Source organism: Globicephala melas, chromosome 10 (genome assembly GCF_963455315.2).
Source record: "Globicephala melas chromosome 10, mGloMel1.2, whole genome shotgun sequence".
In the NCBI taxonomy this organism is placed as follows: Eukaryota; Metazoa; Chordata; class Mammalia; order Artiodactyla; family Delphinidae; genus Globicephala; species Globicephala melas.
The window spans coordinates 25308296-25331147 of NC_083323.1; the positions used below are offsets into that span (position 1 = coordinate 25308296).

The following is a 22852-nucleotide window of genomic DNA, read 5'->3' on the forward strand; positions in this document are numbered from 1 at the left end:
GTAATCACATGGTAACACACAGAAATAATCATGATTCTCAAAGCACTTTGGTTTCTCAAAGTAGAAAAAAGAATCATACCACTTATTAAATCTAATATATAATGTATTTATTCCTTCACTTAGCAGTTAACAGACTTTAATAAGTGCTAAAGAGAAACCTAGTTTTTTCTGTAAATGCAAAACAAAAATGAAAATAGGTAATAAACATTCTAATTTAACTATGTAGTAGAAAAGAATTATTTAAAAAATAAAATGAAAAATGAACTCACAGTGTAAATCCTCTGGAAATGACTTCAGTTTCTTGAATGAGACGTAAAGCTTTTCTCACGAGGTTAGTAAAACCTCGGCTATTTGTTGCTATATCTTCCAAATGGACATTGTATTTTTTTAGGGTTATTTGTAGTTTTGCTGTCCTCCATAATCTCAAAGCTCTTATGATCAGATAAACAAATAGAATCACTCCCCATAGCAGCCAGGAAGATACAATCCACCAAGTGGGAAGCATAATGAGCAAACTAATGAAGGCAAATAGCACTGAGACATCCCTAGAATAGAAAAGCCAAAAAAATGATATCCATCAGTCCAGAGAAAGATGAGTTACTTTAGTCAGCAATTCAGGTTTCCTAAAATAGATAAAATGCTAGCTTCTTTATAAAGTATGACTTTATAAAATATGACATTTTAAAAAGTAATATGAAACAGTTAAAAAATATCTAGCACCACTGTCTAGTTGCTAGACACCCACTGTCTAGAGCTAATCAGTTTAGGTAAAGGACATAAATAGGTATCTTCTGAAAAAACCTTTTTTTTTTTTTTTAAGATATGTGCTCTTTAACCTAAAAACAAATTACAGATTTTAAAATCTGATTTTACAAATATAAAATTTAAAAAAACTTTAATTTTTACTAATTTTTAATACTAAAAATCTTTAATATTTGGAGATATCATGAGGTCTTTTCCCCTAAAATTAGACTTTAATTATCTGTGCAAAAACATATAATACCTCAAGAAAATATAAGTATTTTTCCAATTAGAAATAATATATACTTCATGAGTAATTGCTTTGAATAAAGTCATCTTATTTTATTTTATTTTATTTTTATTTATTTATTTATTTTTTGCAGTACGCGGGCCTCTCACTGTTGTGGCCTCTCCCGTTGCGGAGCACAGGCTCCGGACGCGCAGGCTCAGCGGCCATGGCTCACGGGCCCAGCCACTCCGCGGCATGTGGGATCTTCCCAGACCAGGGCACGAACTCGTGTCCCCTGCATCAGCAGGCAGACTCTCAACCACTGCACCACCAGGGAAGCCCCATCTTATTTTATCATTAATTTTATTTTTTATTTTATCATTAATTTTAAATAACCATCACCGCAATTCTGGAAATATACATATTTATTGCTGACCGTAATATGGACAAGCTTTGTATTTTTACACTGCTTTAACTGAAGTCAAAATATATATGAAATTTTTAAAATTTAGGTCAATTACAAATCTACAGACTAACATACATCATTCAAGCAATGAAGGCTTAGATGAAAATGTGAAAATATAGAAAGAGGTAAATAGAGGGGAGCTGTATCTGAGGATATCTGAAAAACAACATCAACACTACTTGAAGACAGTTATATAGTCAAACTATAAAGAAAATGTAAGAATGCTTCTTAATAAATATTTGCCTGCCCTAATTTCCCTTGGAATCTTTTACTGTTAGACAATATTGGTAATATCATAAAGCAAAATCTCATCATATACTTTTATGTAGTTATAGCAAAGTCTATAACGTATTTATAGGGCTCAGAATTGCTTAATGACATTTGAGGTCAAAGAAAACTTGAATATAAAGTTATAAAATTCTTAAAACCTATGCTTCCTTCTAGCAGCTCCTTAAGTTCTTATATTTTTAAAGGATAAGATGCTTTACTTCATCATGATATCTGAGTGACTACATATTTGGAAAACACCATACTTTGCTATCTATTACAATATGAAGCATTTGTCAATGTGACAGGAAAGACATAAATTCAGAGCACTGAGGCCAATGAATGTAACTGCCCATATAACTTGAACAGTTCCAGCAATAATTTAGTTCACTTAATAAACTCATACTTTAATAGGAAGAGGATATTTACAGTTCTGTATATATAATCCCTTTTTACTATACATATATATTTCTTTTTAACAGATTATGGCCTGAGACTTCTGCATTAGACCCAAATACTTTAAGTGGCTGACAAGTTTTAAGATAGTTTGAATTGTCTATTGTCTATGATCTCTTCTCACCCAACAAAGCAGGAATCAACTGTTTACCTCCATGCCCCATGTCCTATCCTTGGTGCCTCTACAATGTAATTACTACATAATCTATTAATGGTAAAGAAACATAAAGCACTGGCTAGGCCTTCATGAGCACATGTGTATAGGTATATGGGTAAGAGAGATTTTTTTTTTGGCATATGTTATACCTGCTTATTGGGTTGTTAAACACAGCACTAACTATACTGAGTTGAAAATATATAATAATCAAACTGGATATTTTTTCCACCTTCACTTGAAATAGTATTTACTTTAGAAAGGGACTTTTTTTTTTTAACCTCTGGCATATCATTACATTAATTAAAATGCTAAAATGTTTATAATGCCTTTATAATGGAGAGCGTGATGATGGATTTCCTCTGGTAATACTCTGTATGTAAGCAACGGATAGATGTTTTCTGGACAGTACCAAATATTAGGGGTCGCCAGGGAGCAAAGTGTTGGAAGGTGTCCATTTTCCTGTTGTTGAGGTTGCCCTGCAGACAGGACACTGGGATCAAGTAGCTCAATCAGTTCCACATCCTCTTGTAACAGGACTTCCTGTTGCAGGATGGTATGTAGTGAGTCGAGTCGGAATCCAATATCCTTGACATTAAAAGACCGGAAGAGAGGTATTAATACATGCATAATTTTGTATTAAATATTAAGCTCCTACCATGCTAATAAAATTAGAGGTGTTTATTTTTAGTACAGATTCCAAGAAGAAGAAACAATAGTCAATCTATTTTCAGTATGATGGAGAGGGTTTTATTTTCATTATAAATGTGAAACAATAAAGACTGAGGTAGACATTATGGAGCCACATGTGAGTGAAATATATATTTTTAATAAACAGACATGAAGTAATTACAGATTAATAAACCTGTTGAGTTAAGCCTAATTAATTAAATTGTTGGAAAACAACACGGAAAATATAATCCTGTAACAGAAGATGCTGTCCCTGGATGCTGTAACAATATAGCCAATATCTAAAAATTACATCAGCAGAATCAAGGCTTTCTAAAAATGAACATTTAGAATGTATTAAAAATACATCATTAAGGAATATAATACAAAATGACAAAAACATGTGCATAGCACTTTATAGTTTACAAAATGCTTTCACATATACCAGCTTATTTATTCCTCCCTCTTTTCCTTCTACCCACCTATCAAGGAATACATACCAGGCAACATGCTTGACATCAAAAGCATAAAAAAATGAACAAGACATACAAGACTTTACTCTTAGAGAGTTCATAGTCTAACGCAAAGGACTGAAAAGTAAGTGCAAAGAAGTGTGATGAGGTATAACTAGGTTATTATGAAAACGACATAGAAGGAACAAAACCTGCAACAAAGAGAAAGTAAAAGAGGTGATGCCTAAACTGAATCTTAAAGGATGAACCAGATGAAAGAGTTGGAAGAATGGGATGAGACAGAATGAAAGCAAGTCTCTTCTAGTTTGGGGACCTGCAAGTCACCAATACTAGTTTTTGCAGCGTGTACCTGGTGGAGGGGTGAGAGATGAGATAGCAATGTTAGAGCAATTCTCACAGTAACCCTGTGATGTACATTATCATCCTCCTATCCATTCTATAGAGGAGAAAACTGAAGCTCAAAGAGATTAAGTAACTTTCCAGGATTATGATTTCAAACCCTAAGTCTTTGGTAGTTGATTCTTCTTCCCTGAATATAGTCTTCTCTACCAGAAAATTTAGTTTTATGTTGTATTATACTTAGGAATAGGGAGATACTATTGTATGATAAAAATAAAGAGAATTTCTAATGGACAAGACCCTTAGCAATGAAAGTAAAACCAGTTAGGTCTAGGGTTTGAGGGCAGTGGGTTTGCTCTTCTTAATCATTCCCACACCACAGATTCTAGCCCGAGCTAACCATGAGGACTTAAGCAGTGATCTACACACTACAGATCCATACACTATGCAGTGATGCACTAAGAGCACATACCCTCTTGGTCATGGGCTATACATCACTTTTAGAGAAGGAGAAGAATATTTTTAGTATTAGGACTATTTGGATATATTTCTTTTAATTATCTAAAAAAAAAAAATCTCAGTGGAATGCTGATCTTCCTTTTAGCCTATAAGGCTTTTTCACCATCTACTGATACACCCTGCACATACCTCTGCAGCACTTTTATGGTTCATAGAACTACTGCCTCCTCTCTCTTACAATCCTAACATTAGGAACTACTTAGTTTTTCGACATTCCACTCCACTTTCATAAAGAGAGAACAGCACAACTCACTTTATATTACTCTTAGGGGTGAAGAGGGGGAAGTGGGCTGCAGGGTAGCGACAGCAGGTGGGCAATGGAAGGCAGGAGGGCAGGGGGTGGAGCATGGTAGCTTTTCCAGCAATCCTTAAAATAAACCTTCCCATATTGGCCTTATAATTTGGTTTGGATTCCCCAATCAGACATGACCATATTCAAATACAAGTACTAAAAATAAAACTTTTGCTACAAAAACTTGAAATCAGGCCTTTTATGAGACCTCTAAGTAATTGTATAGGGGTAAGTTTAAAGAAGCCTAATTAAATGAAGGCTAAGGCTGACAGAGGGGGGAGGCTGTTAATGCAGATTGGGAACTCTTCCTCTTCACAGACCCTCTTATGGGCATGCCGCTTAATCAGGAACTCACTTTCTTCAACACCACTCCTTGGCATCAGACCTGTTGCAGAACTGGGATAAAGCCTCCCCAAAACCAGTGTGATTCGAGGCAGTATTAATAGTATGGGTGCTCTGTGCTGGGGGGAGGTGTGCTACGTGAACTTTGGCTCGCCCTCAACAAGTATCAAGACTTAGTGCCTGGGTTTATATTTTGGTCCCACAACTTAAGCAAGTTAATATAACCTTTCTGTTCCAGTTTCCTCATCTGCAAAGTGAGGATAATAACAGTACCCACCTCACAGCGTTGTTGCAAGGATTAAATAAGTAACTATTTATAAACTACTAAGAATATCTGGCGCACAGTAAGCGCTATGTAAGTGTTAGCTGTTAGTGTTGTTAGTACATATGAAATAATTAAAAATACAATAAAGAAAAGCTCACAGAATACAAAAACTTACAGAACAGCACAGATAATTATTACAAGGTGGCTGCAGAAAATAAGAGATCCAACAGACTGAAGTTTCTAGGAAAGGCCTTGAGGAAGAGCTAGTACTGCTTATTGGAAAGATTCCAAAAATAGAAAAATGGAACAAATTTCACAGTATAATGGTACAAATATAGACATAGAGAATAGGCAGGGAATAAAGAAAAAGGAAGAGTGTATTGGGCTGATGAAAACATTGGGGGATAAAGCTGGAAAGGTAGATTAGGGCCAAATTACGCAGACTCTTTCATGCCAGCCAAAGTGATGAATTGGACTTGATTTGATAGATAGTAGGGATCTTTTTAGAATTTAAACAGAGAAATAGCATGAGAAGATAACTTAGGAAGAATTCCGCTTGGATGGAATGAAAAGACCATGAGAAGCACAGCTAAAGAATAAAGAGATTTCTATTTTGGCCCCTAGGGATGGAGAAGAGAACTTATTCATGTGTCAATATACTTCAATGATCTTACACGCTTTTTAATATATAGTGCTATTTAATAAAGCTGATGAGGATCAAGTGAAATAATGTATGATAGCACTTTATAGGCTAAAAAGCACTTAAAAAGTGCCAATACCACTAACATCATACTTGCTATAAAGGAATTTTTTTTTTAATCTTTAAGAAGAAAAGTATTACCTTAATGAAAATGAACAATGGTAAAATGTTCAGATATCATGGAGCAATTGCCAGTATCTTTATAAAAGGAAGAGACTGGTTCAATGTCTGTATAGATAACAAATTTTTAAATATTTCATAACCAAGGGGAAAAGTCAAGCAATCTCATGCCAGATGCTAACTGGTCAATTCCTTGTTCCATTACTAGTAAACTATTTCTCAGGAATGTACTTCCTACAATTCTGTATAATATAGGCACAAAAGGGATGCATTCAGAAGCTGGTACTTTACAGTGAAATATGACATGAAGCATGTGGCCAGTGATAAAGAACCAAGAATGAAAAGATCAGGACTATGCAGACTATGATTAAACCACAGAAAAATGTATATGGATCCATATACCTTACCACAGCCCTAGTATCACTGAAGAATGAGGATGGCTCCACCTGGCTATAGATGATGTCTACGTAGATGACAAGACACTTCATTGACCTTTTCAACACACCTATGAAGACGAAACCCTGAACAGAGAACTTGCCCATATAGATTGCTAAAAAAGTAATTTTAGTCAGTCAAAACATAGTAATACTCAAGTTAGAAAGGTGGTACATTATAATGAAAAGAACCTGGGATTTGAAACCAGGAGACCCGAGTTCAAATTCTGATTCACTTTCTAGCTGAACATTCTTCAACAATTCACTTAATAAGTATTCTTAACCAAACTGAAATGTCTGAACCTCAGGCTTCCAAATGGTAGAACACACTAAACCTTATATAGCATTTGGATTAACAAATCAAAATGTGAAAGCACTTTGTAAACATCCTTTGACAAATGATAGTTTACAAGAATGATAATTATCATCTTAAGGTCACAGGGCAGCAGAAGATTCTGAAATCTGCTTACTTGTGAGAGTCATAAGAATTTTAAAACTTTAATTTTTTTAGCTATATTACCTAAACTTCATATTGTTAAGATGTACTCCCTCTTGGGGCTCAGAGATCAAGCTAGTCTTTGGGAAATTCTGTGATTTATCAGTCCCGGAAGACTAAATTTTATATATGAAGTTGTCAGAGAATGGTAGATTAATGATAAATAAATTAGGGAGGAACCACTCTTGATTTTGCCCAAACTTTGTAAACATAGGCTGTGGAATAGAGACAGTCAGGTTCCTAATAAAAAGGGGGAGGATCCCACTAATAGATCTATTCCCTTCCTCACGGAGAGGAATACCTGTCAATGGAGGAAGACGGCAGCAGGAAATGAGTAATCTAACAAATAGGGCTTCAATAATTACCAGAATATACTATTCTCAGTGGCTAATAACCTCTTAGAAGATAATATTAATGAGTCCAAATGCAAAGATCTCCAGTTACTGAAGAACTTCCTTTCCTTTTTTTTTTCCCCTTAGGTGATACAAACAAACTTTAACACTTCATGAAGCAGATCAGTCTCCTTTTGAAGAACAGCCCAGAATTTCTAATCAAAATCAATCACTGCCCAAATCAGTAGCAAAACAAATTCGGATTCATCAATTTTCTCACTAATAAACTGGAGTCCTGAAAAGTGACAAAAAAGAAGTGAACACTCACCAACTTGTGAAGTAAGTCATCATTCTTACTGCACTGAACCAAAATCCAGCTTTTGATGGTTTCAGCCACTTTTAACAGGATGCCTCGCTGAAGGAGATGAATGACATTGTAAAGGATTATTAAACCACACCTCAATAGCAGAAAAACTTCAAATAACTTACTTCTAATTAATCATAATTTTTATCAGAAAAAGAAAAAAGTCATCTAGGTTATATTATATGCTTTGCCAGCGTGTTGCAGCCTTCTTATTAGATCCCCAATTTACTCACACATCAGAATCACCTGGAGGATTCAGTCAGAAACATACTCCTGGGCCCCCCAACTAAAGATTCAGATTCAGTGAGTTTGGAATGAGACCTATAAACCTACGTATCTTGGGTACACTATATACTACCTATGTCCACATGACGGTGGTATTGGGTATGTATTTCAAAATGAAAACCAAGTACTCCAAGTTCTCAAATATTAAGAGCATTTCATTCTATAATACTAAGGCAGAAAGATATTTTAATCAATTTTAGAAAAACTGTCTCATATTGAAATAAAAGTTATATTATTGAATCAATCAAAAATTCAATTTACCTTAATAGCCCATTTCCTGAGCAGGCCAGTAAATGGAGTTTACTTTCATTGAGTGACTATTATATTCCAGGTACTGAAAAAGGGTCATGGGAACAAAGATGAATATACATAACTGCTGTTTTCAAGAACTTAGAAGAGACAGTACAAATAATTATAAACCAATGTAAAATCTGAAAAAGTGTGGGAAAAAGGAGGTCAAGAGGAGCTGACACTGGAGCTAAGCCCTAATAGATGAATAGGAATTTAATAACAACGGAGGGAAGAACACTCCGGGCAAGGGGAAAGGATGAATAAAGGAGAGACCCATGGAAGTACATGCCATTGGGGATGGTGGCATAGTTTGGGACAGTTAAGACCCAAGGGAAGAATAATGAAGTTTAAAAGGTACACTGAGATTGTAAAAGACTGTGGTCTTAATAACAGTTTAGAATTTATCCTATAGACGGTGAGGAGTCACCAAAGGTTTTTATATAAGGAAGTGAAACAATAAAAATCAGCACTTCAGAAAAATAACTGGCAACAGTGCAGAGGCTGTACTAGCGGGGAATGAGCTCTGCCAAGAAGCATGATTAGAAGGATATACAACAGCCCAGCTAAATAATGATAAAGCCTTGAACTAGGGTAGCAAAAATGGTAATAAGTAAGGATTGGCTTTTAGAGACAAAGAAGTTGAGTCACTTAATGACCAAATCAATGTGGGAGTGATGGGAAATTGCAAGATAATTGAGAGGGTGGTAATTTGGGAATACAGAAAGAATATTTTGTTTCAGGAATGCTGAGGAAAAAAAAGTTGTTTTAGACATGTTGAATCTGAGTTGCCTGGAGCACAGGCAAATGGAAATGTCTAACAAGTATCTGGAACTCAGTGAAAATGGAGAATAAACAAAAGTGGCCAATGAGGGTAAGAAAGTAGATGAGATAGCTCAGAGAAAACAGATCAAGCAAAGAGGACTGATGCTGAAACTTTGTGGGAGGAATGTTTAAGAATAATCACAGGAACAGAAACCAGAAAAATATACAGAGAATGAATATTCATGAAAAGAATACCAGTACAGACTACTCAATAAGTACTTTAACAATCACATTAAAAAAAAAAGTTTAAAAAGGGTGATTAATGCTAATAACTGTTTCATCATGAACTCATACAGAAAATTTGCTTTCCAAAGAAAATAACTGCTATTTCATAGCTTGAACAGAATTTGGGGGGCAATTCTAAAAATATATCCCCTAAGAAGGAATAACAAATCTTTCTAAAATTCAGCTGCTTCATATCTAGAAAAACTCCATTCTAGAAAGATATAGCTTGTACAGTTGAAATGTGTAATATGAAGACTAAATGAATTTTCTAGACGTGGTAATTTTGAAAAACACCCTCTGGCTATGCTTTTTACTGTTCCTCTGTTTCTAAGAGGATGAAATTTTAAACTCTCATTTATTTATAAATTAATAACAACATTTCTATATGTAAAAATACCTGTCATAAATGAAAATTAAATACTTACAAAACCCAAGTTTACACACACACACTCACACACACAAGAGGTCAATGTCCATTTCCTGCCCTAGCACTATCCCTTGGCCCATTCTTTGTCTTTTGTTGCCAAGTAATCTCAAATTCAAATTTTAGTCTGTAAATAATCTTTTATTTTTATTATTTTTAAAAAATATTTATTTATTTGGCCATGCCGGGTCTTAGTTGCGGCACTCAGGATCCCCACTGTGGCATGCAGGATCTTCAGTTGCGGCATGCAAACTCTTAGTTGCAGCATGTGATATCTAGTTCCCCAACCAGGGATTGAACCCGGGCCCCCTGCATTGGGAGCGCGAAGTCTTAGCCACTGGACCACCAGGGAAGTCCCAATAATCTTTTAGATATATCTTTAGGTTTTGCTTTCAAAACTTTTCCCAGGAACATTCATATTTGAAAGGAGCAAGGAGAAGAAAGGGTTTAAGTACAGAGGACTCTTGCTCCCCTAACTCCCACCTTGTGAGTGTTAGTGGGAAAAAACCCCACATTTCTTTGGTGTTTACTCTGCTGTTGCAATTGGGCCCAGCTTGTTTACCTCACATTTTAGAGTTTTTCTAAGATGTACAGAAGGAAAGATCTTTTCCTTTCTATCACACAGAGTAAATGACTAATTGAAAACTTTAAAATCCTTCTCCCAAAAGGAACTTGAATTATAATAAAACACTGATTAAACTAGAATGCTTGAGAAATGAGGTAATCTGGTTATAGTTTTTCCTGTTAAATTAGAATTCCTTTTGTTAAAACTGAAATATACTGGAATTTTTCTTATTTTAATAAATACAGCTAATAAAACATGAATCAATCTAGTAAATGTATTTTATAGAACATAATTATTGGTGGCTTCTTCTAGTATCTCAGCCTCACAATGATGTACATCAACTATGAAATATTTACTGTATAAAAGTAAATGATACCGCAGATATAAAGGGCATCAGAAATTGTAAATACACCCACTCCATCATATATCCTTGAAACTGTTTATTAAGTATTAATTTGCTTTCTTATAATTTGCATTCTCTTTAAAATTTTTTTTTTGTTTTTTCTACACTTGCTATCCCACTATTTTTTCTTTTTTTTAAAATTAGTTATCTATTTTATACATATTAGTGTATATATGTCAATCCCAATCTCTCTCAAAGAAAAAAATTCTAGTTACTATAGGAATCCTATAGTTGGGTTCTCATTAAGGTTTTAGTTTATTTTTCTGGTTCCTTCCAGATAACTTCAATGTTTAAATATGTAATATATTTTAATCTTCAATCATATTAATTTTAATTCATTATACAAACTACCCCATGAGATAGTCCAAAACAGCAAGGATTCATGTTTATCTAAACAGACACATACTACTGATGAAATAAAAATTAAAGTCTTACCAGTGCAAGGGAGAACATGAAGGTGCCAACAAGGTGTTTTTTTGTTTTTTGCAAGCATAAGGGTAAAGGCAGTTTAAATAGTCAGTAAAGAACAAAAGATTGAGTCAAAGAGAATGAGTATGCCTTCTTACTTTTGGCAGGGCTCTTGCAGGAGGCTTTTGTTGTCCCTCTGTCACTGTGCATTTTTCTGGTTTTGGTGACAGAGAAGAACATACTTCGAAGTCTGTGTGTCCCAGATCCTGTAAGTACTGGTAAAGTGGAGAATTCTGAAAGAGATATAAAGTAAATTTCAAGATCATTACTACAGTTGACTCTTTAACAATAAGGGTTTGAACTGTGGGGTTCCACTTTGATGAAGATTTTTAAAAATAAATACATATTATAGCACTACACAATGGAGGGTTGGTTGAAGACCGGGAAGAGGAACTGAGAACAGAGAGGGCTGACTGTGAAGTTATACGCGGGTGGGTGCCTCTAACTCCCCTGTTTCAAAGGTCAACTGTATTTCAGAAGTTTTAGAGGGCAAATTCAACATTATGACAGTATGCCCAAATTCTTTAAGGCTTCTTCTATAAAGAACTGAATTGTCTGTCACAATGCCACGTAACATTAAAAAAAAAAATCAACAAACAATTCAACAGAGTAACCCAAAAAAGGAAAAACTAAATAAAACACAGACTTTTTCTTTTGAGTGAGTACCAGCAAGAAAAAATGAATTCAGGAATATGAGTAGATTTGTTAAGCAATTTCTTTGTCCAAATTTTTGTAGTATTAGAATAGATTGCTTCATAATAGCTAATCCTGGCTAAAGATAGCTCCGAAAAGGACCTACAGTGAAAAATAGTTATTACTTGAAGCCAAGAAGAATTAATCAATGATCATACTATATCAAATATAAATTTATCCTACCATCATATTGATTAATTCATTCAGGCACAAATGAGTATTATGTATCATATGCCAGCACTGTAAACAAACTTAAAACTCCAAGAAAGTTACCTAAAATATGCCTATATAAAGCATATAGCAAATAAGAGAGGTAGGTTTGTGCAGGTTAAGAACACAAACTCTGGAGCCAGACTGCGGATTCAAATCCCAATTCTGCCTCTTACTAGCTTGGTAACCCATGGCAAATTATAATCCTTCTCTGCTTTGGCTGTCTCATCTAAAAACAGGAATAATAACTAATACCTAACACATAGGGTTCTTACGAGGACTAAATAAATATAAAGCATTTAGAACAGTCCTTGGCACATAGTAAGCATTCAATTTATACCTCAACTTTATAAGAGCTATGTGGAAAGAGCACAGGTTTTGGAACAGACCAAAAAAAAAAAAAAAGAACATCAAACAGAAACATCATCATCACTATTGAATGAAAATCCATGGGACAACTCTTTCTAGATAAGTGGCAAGTTTTAATTTTAACTTTTAGCCTTTTCTAAAGCACAAAGTTGGTAAATGTTTAAAATAAACCTTGATTCCATTCAACAAGATTTTTAATACTTAAAAAAGACATTATGTCAGATATTAGAGATACAATAACAACAGCCACTCAGATGACATAGTGCTATGTGGCAACACCTCAACTAAGCATTTTACATGCATCGTCTCAGTTAAGGTTTACAACAAACTAAATTACCATCATCATTACTACTGTTATTCCCATTTCATAGATGAGGAAAGATTCACTCAGCTAGAGAAAGGTGGATAGGTCTGACTCCAAAGCCAGTGCTCTGAAATATTGTGCTATATTACCTAAAATTACAAATACTCCCTCCTGTGTTTAGAGAGGAAGACACCAAAGAAGCTTACTTATAGTTTAGTACAGAGACAGGAAGCAAATTAATAATTACAGGAATGTACTGGTTGCTATGGAAACAGAGGAGAGGTAGCTAAATTAGACCAACACTTTTAGGGAATACATCTTTGAGTCTGGAAAAATGAGGAAGAGTGGGAATTTGCTGGACTGGTAGCAATTCACTGGCTATTAATTTGAGGGAACAGGAAGATGAGTCAGATGCCTTCCTTTTAAGCTATGTTTAATTTCTCTTTTGAGAAAAATATGCAAAAATTTTAAAAATAAGCAGGAAGAATTTACTGTCTTATCCCTGTTATCAGACTTAAAATCTCTGGTGGCACAAATGGTTAATTTTTTCATCACCCATAATGTATCTTCAAATATTGCCTTGAGTTACCCAATCTGTATTTTCAAACTGAACTGTGAACCCCACCCTGCTCTGCCCCCAGAGTGGCAAAAGAACAAGAACGCTAGCTCTCTGGGCTGACCTTTGGAAAAGTTTACATACTTTAGAAAAAAACCCAAAACTTGTTTTTAAGGCAGTAGAACCCTTTCTTCAAATGAACTCCCATGGGGAAGAACAATAAATAAGATGGATCAAAGTGGAGTTACTCTAATTCAAGGGTCATCAAACTTCTTCTGTAAAAGGCCAGATAGTAAATATTTTAGGCTTTGCAGGCCATATGGTCTCTGTTGCAACTCATCAAGTCCGTTGCAGTAGTGTGAAAGCAGCCACGGACAATATATAGACCAATGAATGTGGTTATGTTCCAGTAAAACCTTATTTATGGAAATACCAAACTTTATAATTTTCATGCACCACAAAATATCATTCTTTTGATATTTTCCCCAACCATTAAAAAAACGTAAAACGGGTTTCCCTGGTGGCGCAGTGGCTGAGAGTCCGCCTGCCAATGCAGGGGACACGGGTTCGGGACACGGGTTCGTGCCCCGGTCCGGGAAGATCCCACATGCCGCGGAGTGGCTGGGCCCTGTGAGCCATGGCCGCTGAGCCTGCGCGTCCGGAGCCTGTGCTCCGCAACGGGAGAGGCCACAACAGTGAGAGGCCCACGTATCGCCAAAAAAAAACACAAAAAACAAAAAACAACGTAAAACACCATTCTTTATTCACCAGCCATATAAAAAGGCACAGAGGGAATACAAATTGGCCCAACAGCCTTAGTTTGTTGACTCCCAACTCAATTAAGATCATGAGGTACACTCTTGCCTGCTAATTGTTCTCTGGGAGGAGGCCTGGGGTCTGGGGATGGGGCCAAACCTCTTTTTTTTTTTTTTTTTTTTTGTGGTACGCAGGCCTCTCACTGTTGTGGCCTCTCCCGTTGCGGAGCACAGGCTCCGGACGCGCAGGCTCAGCGGCCATGTCTCACGGGCCCAGCCGCTCCGCCGCATGTGGGATCTTCCCGGACCGGGGCATGAACCCGTTTCCCCTGCATCGGCAGGCGGACTCTCAACCACTGCACCACCAGGGAAGCCCCCAAACCTCTTTTTATTCAAACTGTAATGTCCTTCTTTACAGCACACTTAGCTGATGCTAAGTCAGCACTGACCACAATATCCCTTCATTTTCCAGCTTATGTCACAGCTCACAAAATAACAAAATGGAGTATCTGTAACACAGATTTTTAAGAAGTGATTACACAGAAGAGATACAATGAATACTTTGTTTCCCTTTTTGTTTACACATTAAGAGCATACACAGTTTGGATCACCATAGTCTGGAACACTTGCTATTTCATATTTCACAAAACAGCAGCATTAATTGTTTACCTTGTGTACTACTGATAATGTCCAACAGTGTCTTTTTTTAAAAAATATTTATTTATTTATTTATGGCTGTGTTGGGTCTTCGTTGCTGTGCACAGGTTTTCTCTAGTTGCGGCGAGCGGGAGCTACTCTGTTGTGATGCGCGGGCTTCTCATTGCCGTGGCTTCTTTTGTTGCAAAGCACGGGCTCTAGGCGCACAGGCTTCAGTAGTTGTGGCACGTTGGCTCAGTAGTTGTGGCTCATGGGCTCTAGAGCACAGGCTCAGTAGTTGTGGCGCACGGGCTTAGTTGCTCCACGGCATGTGGGATCTTCCCAGGCCAGGGCTTGAACCTGTGTCCCCTGCACTGGCAGGTGGATTCTTAACCAATGCGCCACCAGGGAAGCCCCAACAGTGTCTTTTGATAGTAATTCTACCAGTAACTTATTCTGACTTTTCTCCAAAAAAAACTTCTCAATAACTTTTTGGCTGGTTCATAAGCTTCTGGTCAAAGGTGTGACATACATACCCATTTGTGCTACGCAACTATGAATGATGCCTTAGTAGTTCTGGTTCCTTCCTCATCTTTAGTGATAGAATTCATCACTTTCAGCCTAGAAAGCACTGTTTTACAGTTCTGGAAAATTCTGGCTTGCCAAGGCCATCATTGTACTTTGTTTCATGACTTTATGTAACTAAGTTTTTGGCAAAATTTCAGAGTAGACCACCTCTGGAGACAAGGGATGAAGGTACTGCAGGTCCAATAAAAGGTTAGTTCCAGTCATCATCGTATTTCATGTCTGCACTCTTCTCTTTTTGGCTGTTAATGCAAATCATATCACGTTCTAACACATATAAACTCAGACTATATGAACACTAAAGCTGTACTATGTTTATGATAGTATTCTGAGTTGTAGCATTTATTTTACTATTTTATTTCCACTTTTACGATTCAATCACCTTTGAGCCAAAAGAAAATTTTAAATTTAACCAATGATGGGACTTCCCTGGTGGCGCAGTGGTTAAGAGGGGACACAGGTTTGAGCCCTGGTCCGGGATGATCCCACATGCCGCAGAGCAACTAAGGCCGTGAGCCACAACTACTGAGCCTGTGTGCCACAACTACTGAAGCCCATGCGCGCCTAGAGCCCATGCGCTGCAACAAAGAGAAGCCACTGCAATGAGAAGCCTGCACACCGCCAAAGAAGAGCAGCCCCCGCTCGCCGCAACTAGAGAAAGCCCGCACGCAGCAACAAAGACCCAACGCAGCCCAAAATTAATTTAAAAAATTTAACCAATGATAACACACAAATGAAAAACAAACATCCTTTGGTTAACAAACTGAACATTAGCCAAGAAGAACAATGATAGACCTTGTAGCACATAAGCAATTTTTAAGAATGCAAAGGGATTTTTAGTAAAGTTATTATTTTATATTAATTTTAAAAATGTCTGGCAGATAAAATTATCTTTTTCTCTGAAACTGCCAATTAACCTGTGCACTATTTGAAAGATCTCAGATAACCAAATCACGACCAGTGGTTCTCAAATTGTTTTGGTCTCAAGACCCCTTTATGGTCTTAAAAATTATTGAAGCTCTCAAAGAGCTTCTGTTTATGTGGCTGTCTAACAATATTTACCATATTAGAAATTGAAACTAAAAAATTGAAACATTTATTAACTTACCTAAAATAACAATAAACCCATTATAAATTTATGTAAACAACATAATTTTAATGAAAAAATTTTTTCCACAATGAAAGAAATTTATTAAGAGTGGACTGTTTTGTATTTTTGCACATCTCTTAAAGTCTACCTTAACAGGAGGTAGCTGGATTCTTATATCCACTTCTGTATTGAATCAGTTGTAATTTTTTATTTTGGATGAAGTATATAAAGAAAATCAGACCTTAAACAGATATGTAGTTGGAAATGGAGGAGTATTTTAAGTCTTTTCTGATAACTGTGTTATCAAAGAATAGCCATACCAAACTTGACAAGTGATAACTTTTTTTAAAAAATGAAGAGTGATATCTTCCCACCCAACTATTTTATTTATTTATTATTTTTTTAGATGTTGGGGGTAGGAGTTTATTAATTAATTTATTTATTTTTGCTGTGTTGGGTCTTCGTTTCTGTGCGAGGGCTTTCTCTAGTTGTGGCAAGCGGGGGCCACTCTTCATTGCGGTGCGCAGGCCTCTCATTATCGCGGCCTCTCTTGCTGCAGAGGCACAGCCTCCAGACGTGCAGGATCAGTAGTTGTGGCTCACGGGCCTAGTTGCTCCGTGGCATGTGGGATCCTCCCAGACCAGGGCTCGAACCCGTGTTCCCTGCATTAGCAGGCAGATTCTCAACCACTGCGCCACCAGGGAAGCCCCGACAAGTGATAATTTTGAAAAGGTTACTTTTAACAGGCAATACAAAACCATATTGATTAGCTTTTCATACTCTGCACATGCATGTCAGAATGAGAAAGAGGCAAATAATGTCTTCGTATAAAACATGATCACTCAATATAAAATACTTTTTCTTTTACAGCAAGGTGAGGCTCCCTACTGCAACAGCCTTAACCACTATATTTGGAGGTTTGCAGCTATTAGGCTTAAAAACGAACACACAGAAATTTCTATGATTCATATAATGAGTATTATTATAGGTTGATCCAGCTTTAGGAAGGGACTTTTTTGTGTGTGTGTGGAGGGTAAGGCAGAGTAGGTGGTGATAGGTAATTTTCTCTGTTATAACTTTTTCCTTGGTTCAAGCGAAACAGAACCACAAATGTTTCAGTTAAGTTGTTTTCTTGAAGAGAAATTATTAGCACTGGACTCAAACTGTAATTCTGTAGTATTGGAGAATGTTACTGTTGCCAAAAGAAATATGAGAAATCCCAGACACAGCATGTGGGAGCTTCTCCTCAGGAAATCCTTGTGGTTCACTATTCCTGTAAATTTTAGCTGACAGAAAACACACATCATAGCACCAGAAAGAATTTTGCTCAGTGAAAAAATTCCAACAGTCCTTGGTTGTGCTAAGATTGTTCTGATAACTGAAATATATTTTTGTAAGAAAAATAAACAAAAATAGACAGGAAACCCCAATATTTTTGCTGAACAAGCACTGCAATAAAATGACTCTCTAAGTCCCGGACTACCTGCACTTCATGCTCCCCCCAAGATATCAGATCCCACACTAATGGATATATAAAGTTTGAATGCATTTTAATGCATTGTTTATTTTCTGCATGATTCATGGTGCATTCTATAGAAGTGCCAGTACCATTATTGCTGGTTTGTATTTAGAAAGGAAGATTAACTGGTGCAGAAATGGAGGTGATGAGTAAAATGCTTTTATTATTAGGTTTGCTATCCTAAACCGCTTTAAACCCTTACGGATAGAACAAGTTGTAACCGTTCAGGTTCTAGCCCAGAAAGGGAAGAGTAGGCCAAACCTGGCAGAATTAGACAACTCATAATAATAAATACTAATTAAATATCCTCCATGTAGCAGGTAATATGTAGGCACAGGGGAGAAAACAAAACAGGTGAGGTCTTTGCTAAAAAAGTTTCATCCTATGACACTTCTGATAAAACCATGGTACGGGGCTTCCCTGGTGGCGCAGTAGTTGAGAGTCCGCCTGCCGATGCAGGGGACACGGGTTTGTGCCCCGGTCCGGGAAGATCCCACATGCCGCGGAGCAGCTGGGCCCGTGAGCCATGGCCGCTGAGCCTGCGCGTCTGGAGCCTGTGCTCCGCAACGGGAGAGGCCACAACAGTGAGAGGCCCACGTACCGCAAAAAAACCCAAAAAAAAACCCAAAAAACCATGGTACACTCGGCTTTCAACAGTACCAAGGAAAATGCTGAGTAGTAACCCCACAAGTTATGCAGCTCAAACTGTCAACAATGCTGAGGTTGAGAAATCCTGTTTTAGAGTATAAGGAATCACAGGTTGAAAAAATTCCCCCCAAATAAGTAACCCAGCAGCTGCTTTCATTACTTACTTCTTACTTTGGGAAAATGATTCAAAAACCAAAATGGAAAATTAGTTATTTTTCCATGGCTTGCAATCTAAAAACTCAATAGGCTCTCCAACAGTGAAATAAGTTACCTTCAAAATAACTGTATCAGAGTTTATGCATTAAAATTTTAACCAGCCACCAATATTATATAAAACCAAAATAATTACAGCACTTGGTTATATTAGGAGATTATTTCTAAATGAACTTCTTGTTCGTCTAACTGAACCTCAGTTTTCCAATAAAATAATTTCCTTTTAAAAAATTTCTGTTGGGGTCTCAACATATATATTTCTTATATATAAGAAATATATATGTGACTAACTGGGCCACATATGTAACTAGGAAAGTTAGATATCTAAATAAATTTAGCTTCTTCCACAAATGGCATCTGACTAAGAAGTGGTTTCCTTTGGCTACTGGCACACCTGTCAATGCTATAGGCCCACAAGCAAGCACCTGCATCAGGCTGAGAAAACAGCCAGCAGAACCCTAAGATGCTCTTTCCAAACTAATCCTGATGTACCCTCTGGACACTCTCCTTCCCTTCCCCAGAAGAGCTCTCTCAGAAGAGTTATATACCTTTTTAGAAAAGCAATCTGTAGTCTGCAACAACTACTGGCCAAATTCTGATTCTGGCTCCTCATCAACTATTTGCTCTGTCTTCTAGATGCTAGTGATTGACTGCTAACAGCATTCCACTAGAAAAATTTAGCAAAAGGGAAACTTAAATGGCAATCATCATTTGTTCATCTACCACTAACCAGATATTTATTGAGCACCTACTATACTAACTACAGTTATAGTAATTTTCTACCATTAACTTCTCCCAGAATATATTCAAGGAAAAGTTAACTTTGCTTTACCTATAAAAGGAAACTGAGTTCAACAGCTCAACTTTATGGATTTTTTTTCTTACTGTTTTTAAATTAAAAATTCAAACAGTACAAAAAGATATAAAATGTGAAAAAACTTTTTTTCCTACCCCTAATTCCTACGCCTTCTCCCAAAATGTAATAAGCATTCTTTAGTTTGTGAATTCTTCCCCCCAAATTTGGTATCCATTTATGATTGAAAGTGGCTGTCAATAGAGATGACTAAGATGACTCCTAGATTTTTGGTTTGAACAAGTAGGTGGTACTATTTACTGAAATATAAAATAGCAGCAGAGGAACAAGTCTGAAGAGGGAGGCAATGAGTTACAGGCACCTGTGAGATATTCAAATGTGAGTAACTTGGACCTAAAATATTTGGAGAGCAGGAGAGTGGCCTAGTCTGAATGAATAGATTTTTTGGCAAACAGGTATGGTGGCAAACCCATACAATAGCATATAGGTATGGAAACACATGGAGTAAATGAGATCAGCTAAAGATAACACATAGTGTAAGAAGACAAGAGGGCCCTAAGAGAGATCAATATTTTAGAAGAGAGTGAAGCTGGAAAATAATAAGAGTAACAGTAAAAATAGTTAAGATTTGTTGAGTTTATTATATGTTAAACATTAAGCTAAGCATATTTTATAATACCTCATTTACTCCTAACAACGAACTTCTAAAGAGGTATTATTACTACCACCCCCATTTTAGAAGGAAACTGGGGTATATGGAGGTTAAATAACTTGTCCAAGGTCATCCAGCAGAATGTGAAGCTAGCTGGTCTGAGTCCAAAGCCTACACCCTTAACCATAACACAAAATTGCCTGAGATCTAAAAGGAACCACTAACCCTTCTCTCACAAATTTGTCTTACTATTTTAAAATACAGGTTAAAAAAAATTTATTTACTTTATTTTTGGCTGCACTGGGTCTTCATTGTTGTGTGCAGGCTTTTCTCTGGTTGCAGCGAGTGGGGGGCTACTCTTCGTTGTGGTGTGTGGGTTTCTCTTCTTGCAGAGCACGGGTTTCAGTAGTTGTGGCACGCAGGCTCAGTAGTTGTGGCCCACGGGCTTAGTTGCTTCGCAGCATGCGGGATCTTCCCAGACCAGGGCTCAAACCCATATCCCCTGCATTGGCAGGTGGATTCTTAACCACTGTGCCACCAGAGAAGCCCCTAAAATATAGGTTTTATTGTACAGGTGTGGTGAGGCCAACAGATCAGCAGACAACTGCCATTGGAAAGACAGTTTGTTATATTCACAGATCCCAAGAGAAGGGAGCAGGTTGTGCCACAAGGGAGGGATGGGCATGTGGGCAGCACCAGGGTCAGTCAGGAGGGAGAGGAGGGAAATTATGGGAGAGAGCCTTTATTGTGCTTTCTGTGGGAAGGAATGGGCGAATGGGCAAGGCAAGGTAAGCAGGCTTAAGGCTGGCGAAATGGATGATTTCAGCAGTCTCTGGAGCATAGGGCCTGTCCCTAGTAGGGTCTGGTACCTGACCCCGGTATGATTAGGCAGATAGATAGTAGCCAGGTGAGTAGTGTACTATCATTTAGTAACCTGGGAGGAGCAATCCCTCCAAGGTCAGCAAGGCTCCAAGTTGTTAAATGCATCAGAATACAGAAAGTAAAGAGATGGCTAATATATGTCAGATTTTATATTCTGTAAGGTCTAAAATGCAGACCCTGCATGGTACAATTTTTAATTCACTTATATATTTCCCCCCCTCTCTTGAGGCTGTCCTCATCTCAAATTATTCCCCTTTCACTGGTGGCTCTAAGTTTCACAGAACTACAGTCTCTTAAATCCGGAAAACAAATCTGGATTTTTTTTCCTGTGAGTATATTTTAGAAAATGGCAGCTCCTCCAAACCTTCACAGAATTGGTATTCTTATGATCTATAGGCTCCATGATTTTTCTGTTTATTCATTCCAGGGTTCCAGTTTCCCACAGGCTATGGGGGCCATAGGTAGTGGACATCTGGAAATAGCCCTTGACTTGCTCCCTCTGCCCATTTCTCAGGCTAAAGCAGTGTTTACCTCTGGTTTGGAAATGTCAGTGGAGGCTGCTAATTCTGTTTGATGCTACCAGCTGCACTTTTTTCTCACAAGAGGATGATCAGTGTAGACTCTCATCTGTTTGTTGATTCCTTCCCCACAAATTCCTCCCCGAACAGCAGCACTAAACATTTACTGGGTAACCACACTGCCAGGCATTGTTCTAAGCATTTTTATGTACTAACTCTCATCTTTACAATAACCTTTTATGGCAGAACTCATTTAAGATAAGAGGAAACTAAGGCACAGAGAGACCAAGTAACTTGGCCAAGGTCACAGAAACAGTAAATGGTAGAGCCAGGATTTGAACCTAGGCAGCCTGACAGAGTTAAAGCTGTTATTTACTCCACTACATTGCAAATAACTTAAAGTAAGTAAGTTCATTAACTTGGTCTAATATAGTATTTTGTATAGTTTGCATATTTTTTAACCAGAAACAGAACTTGTAATTTTTAAATTACTTAACAGATTAAGTTAGAAAATTCAAAACAGGTCAGGATAAGTCTCCCGATAATATCTACATTTATTACCAATCATTTCTCTTTCAGATGAGCTATAATTCATATGCATTTGCCTCAGATTACACAAGCCTAGAAGCTGGCTACAAAGAATCTTGTTTTAAAAATCCAATGAGCTGGACTTAAAAGTGGTTTGAAAGAGTAGAGTGTTATTACAATGACAATATATTCATGTGTGTTATTTGTGTGGAAAAAGGTGCCCAACGTAAGGTCTGATTAAAAAGATGCTGAATTCTTAATTTAGCAAATGAATAGAATGATCCCGAGCACTTTTCTATATCAAAACTAATGATCTACTTGACTATTACACAGTTCCTTTATTTACAGCATCAGTACTATATCAAAGGAAAATGTTAACTACTATCAGATGTTATGTGATCTCTGCAAGTCTATATTAAACACAAAAAGCAATAGGAAAATAGTTAGCTACTAACAGAAGTTAGTAGGAGGCAGGAAGCATTGGCATAGAAACCTGAAATTGTGTGATGTAGAAGTAACTGTTAATGAAGACTTTACAATGATATAAATCTGTGCTTAGAAGCCTTTAATTTCCATTCCCTTGTTAATAGAATTTATCAAATTACTTACAGGTAACTTTATTTTAAAAGTCTGTATCAATTTTTAGTTTCTTCAGGAAAAAACTACTATAATTTAAGTTACATACTTTAAAAAGTTTCTATCATACCAGTAGAACCTCTAAAAGATCTTTTATTCAAAA

At 36.9% G+C, this 22852-nt stretch overlaps 1 protein-coding gene across 3 annotated transcripts in view; it reads right to left on the reverse strand.

The window, feature by feature from the left end:
- VEZT (vezatin, adherens junctions transmembrane protein) overlaps positions 1–22852 on the reverse strand; it is an 80743-nt gene that overhangs the window by 34912 nt on the left and 22979 nt on the right. For all 3 annotated transcript variants that reach the window (XM_030856360.3, XM_030856358.3, XM_060305856.2), the window contains exons 2-5: positions 11240–11374; positions 7623–7709; positions 2726–2901; positions 270–545 (exon numbers count right to left, since the gene is read on the reverse strand). In XM_030856360.3, coding sequence (XP_030712220.1) covers positions 270–545; positions 2726–2901; positions 7623–7709; positions 11240–11374 — 674 coding nt within the window. The remainder of the gene's footprint in view (positions 1–269; positions 546–2725; positions 2902–7622; positions 7710–11239; positions 11375–22852) is intronic.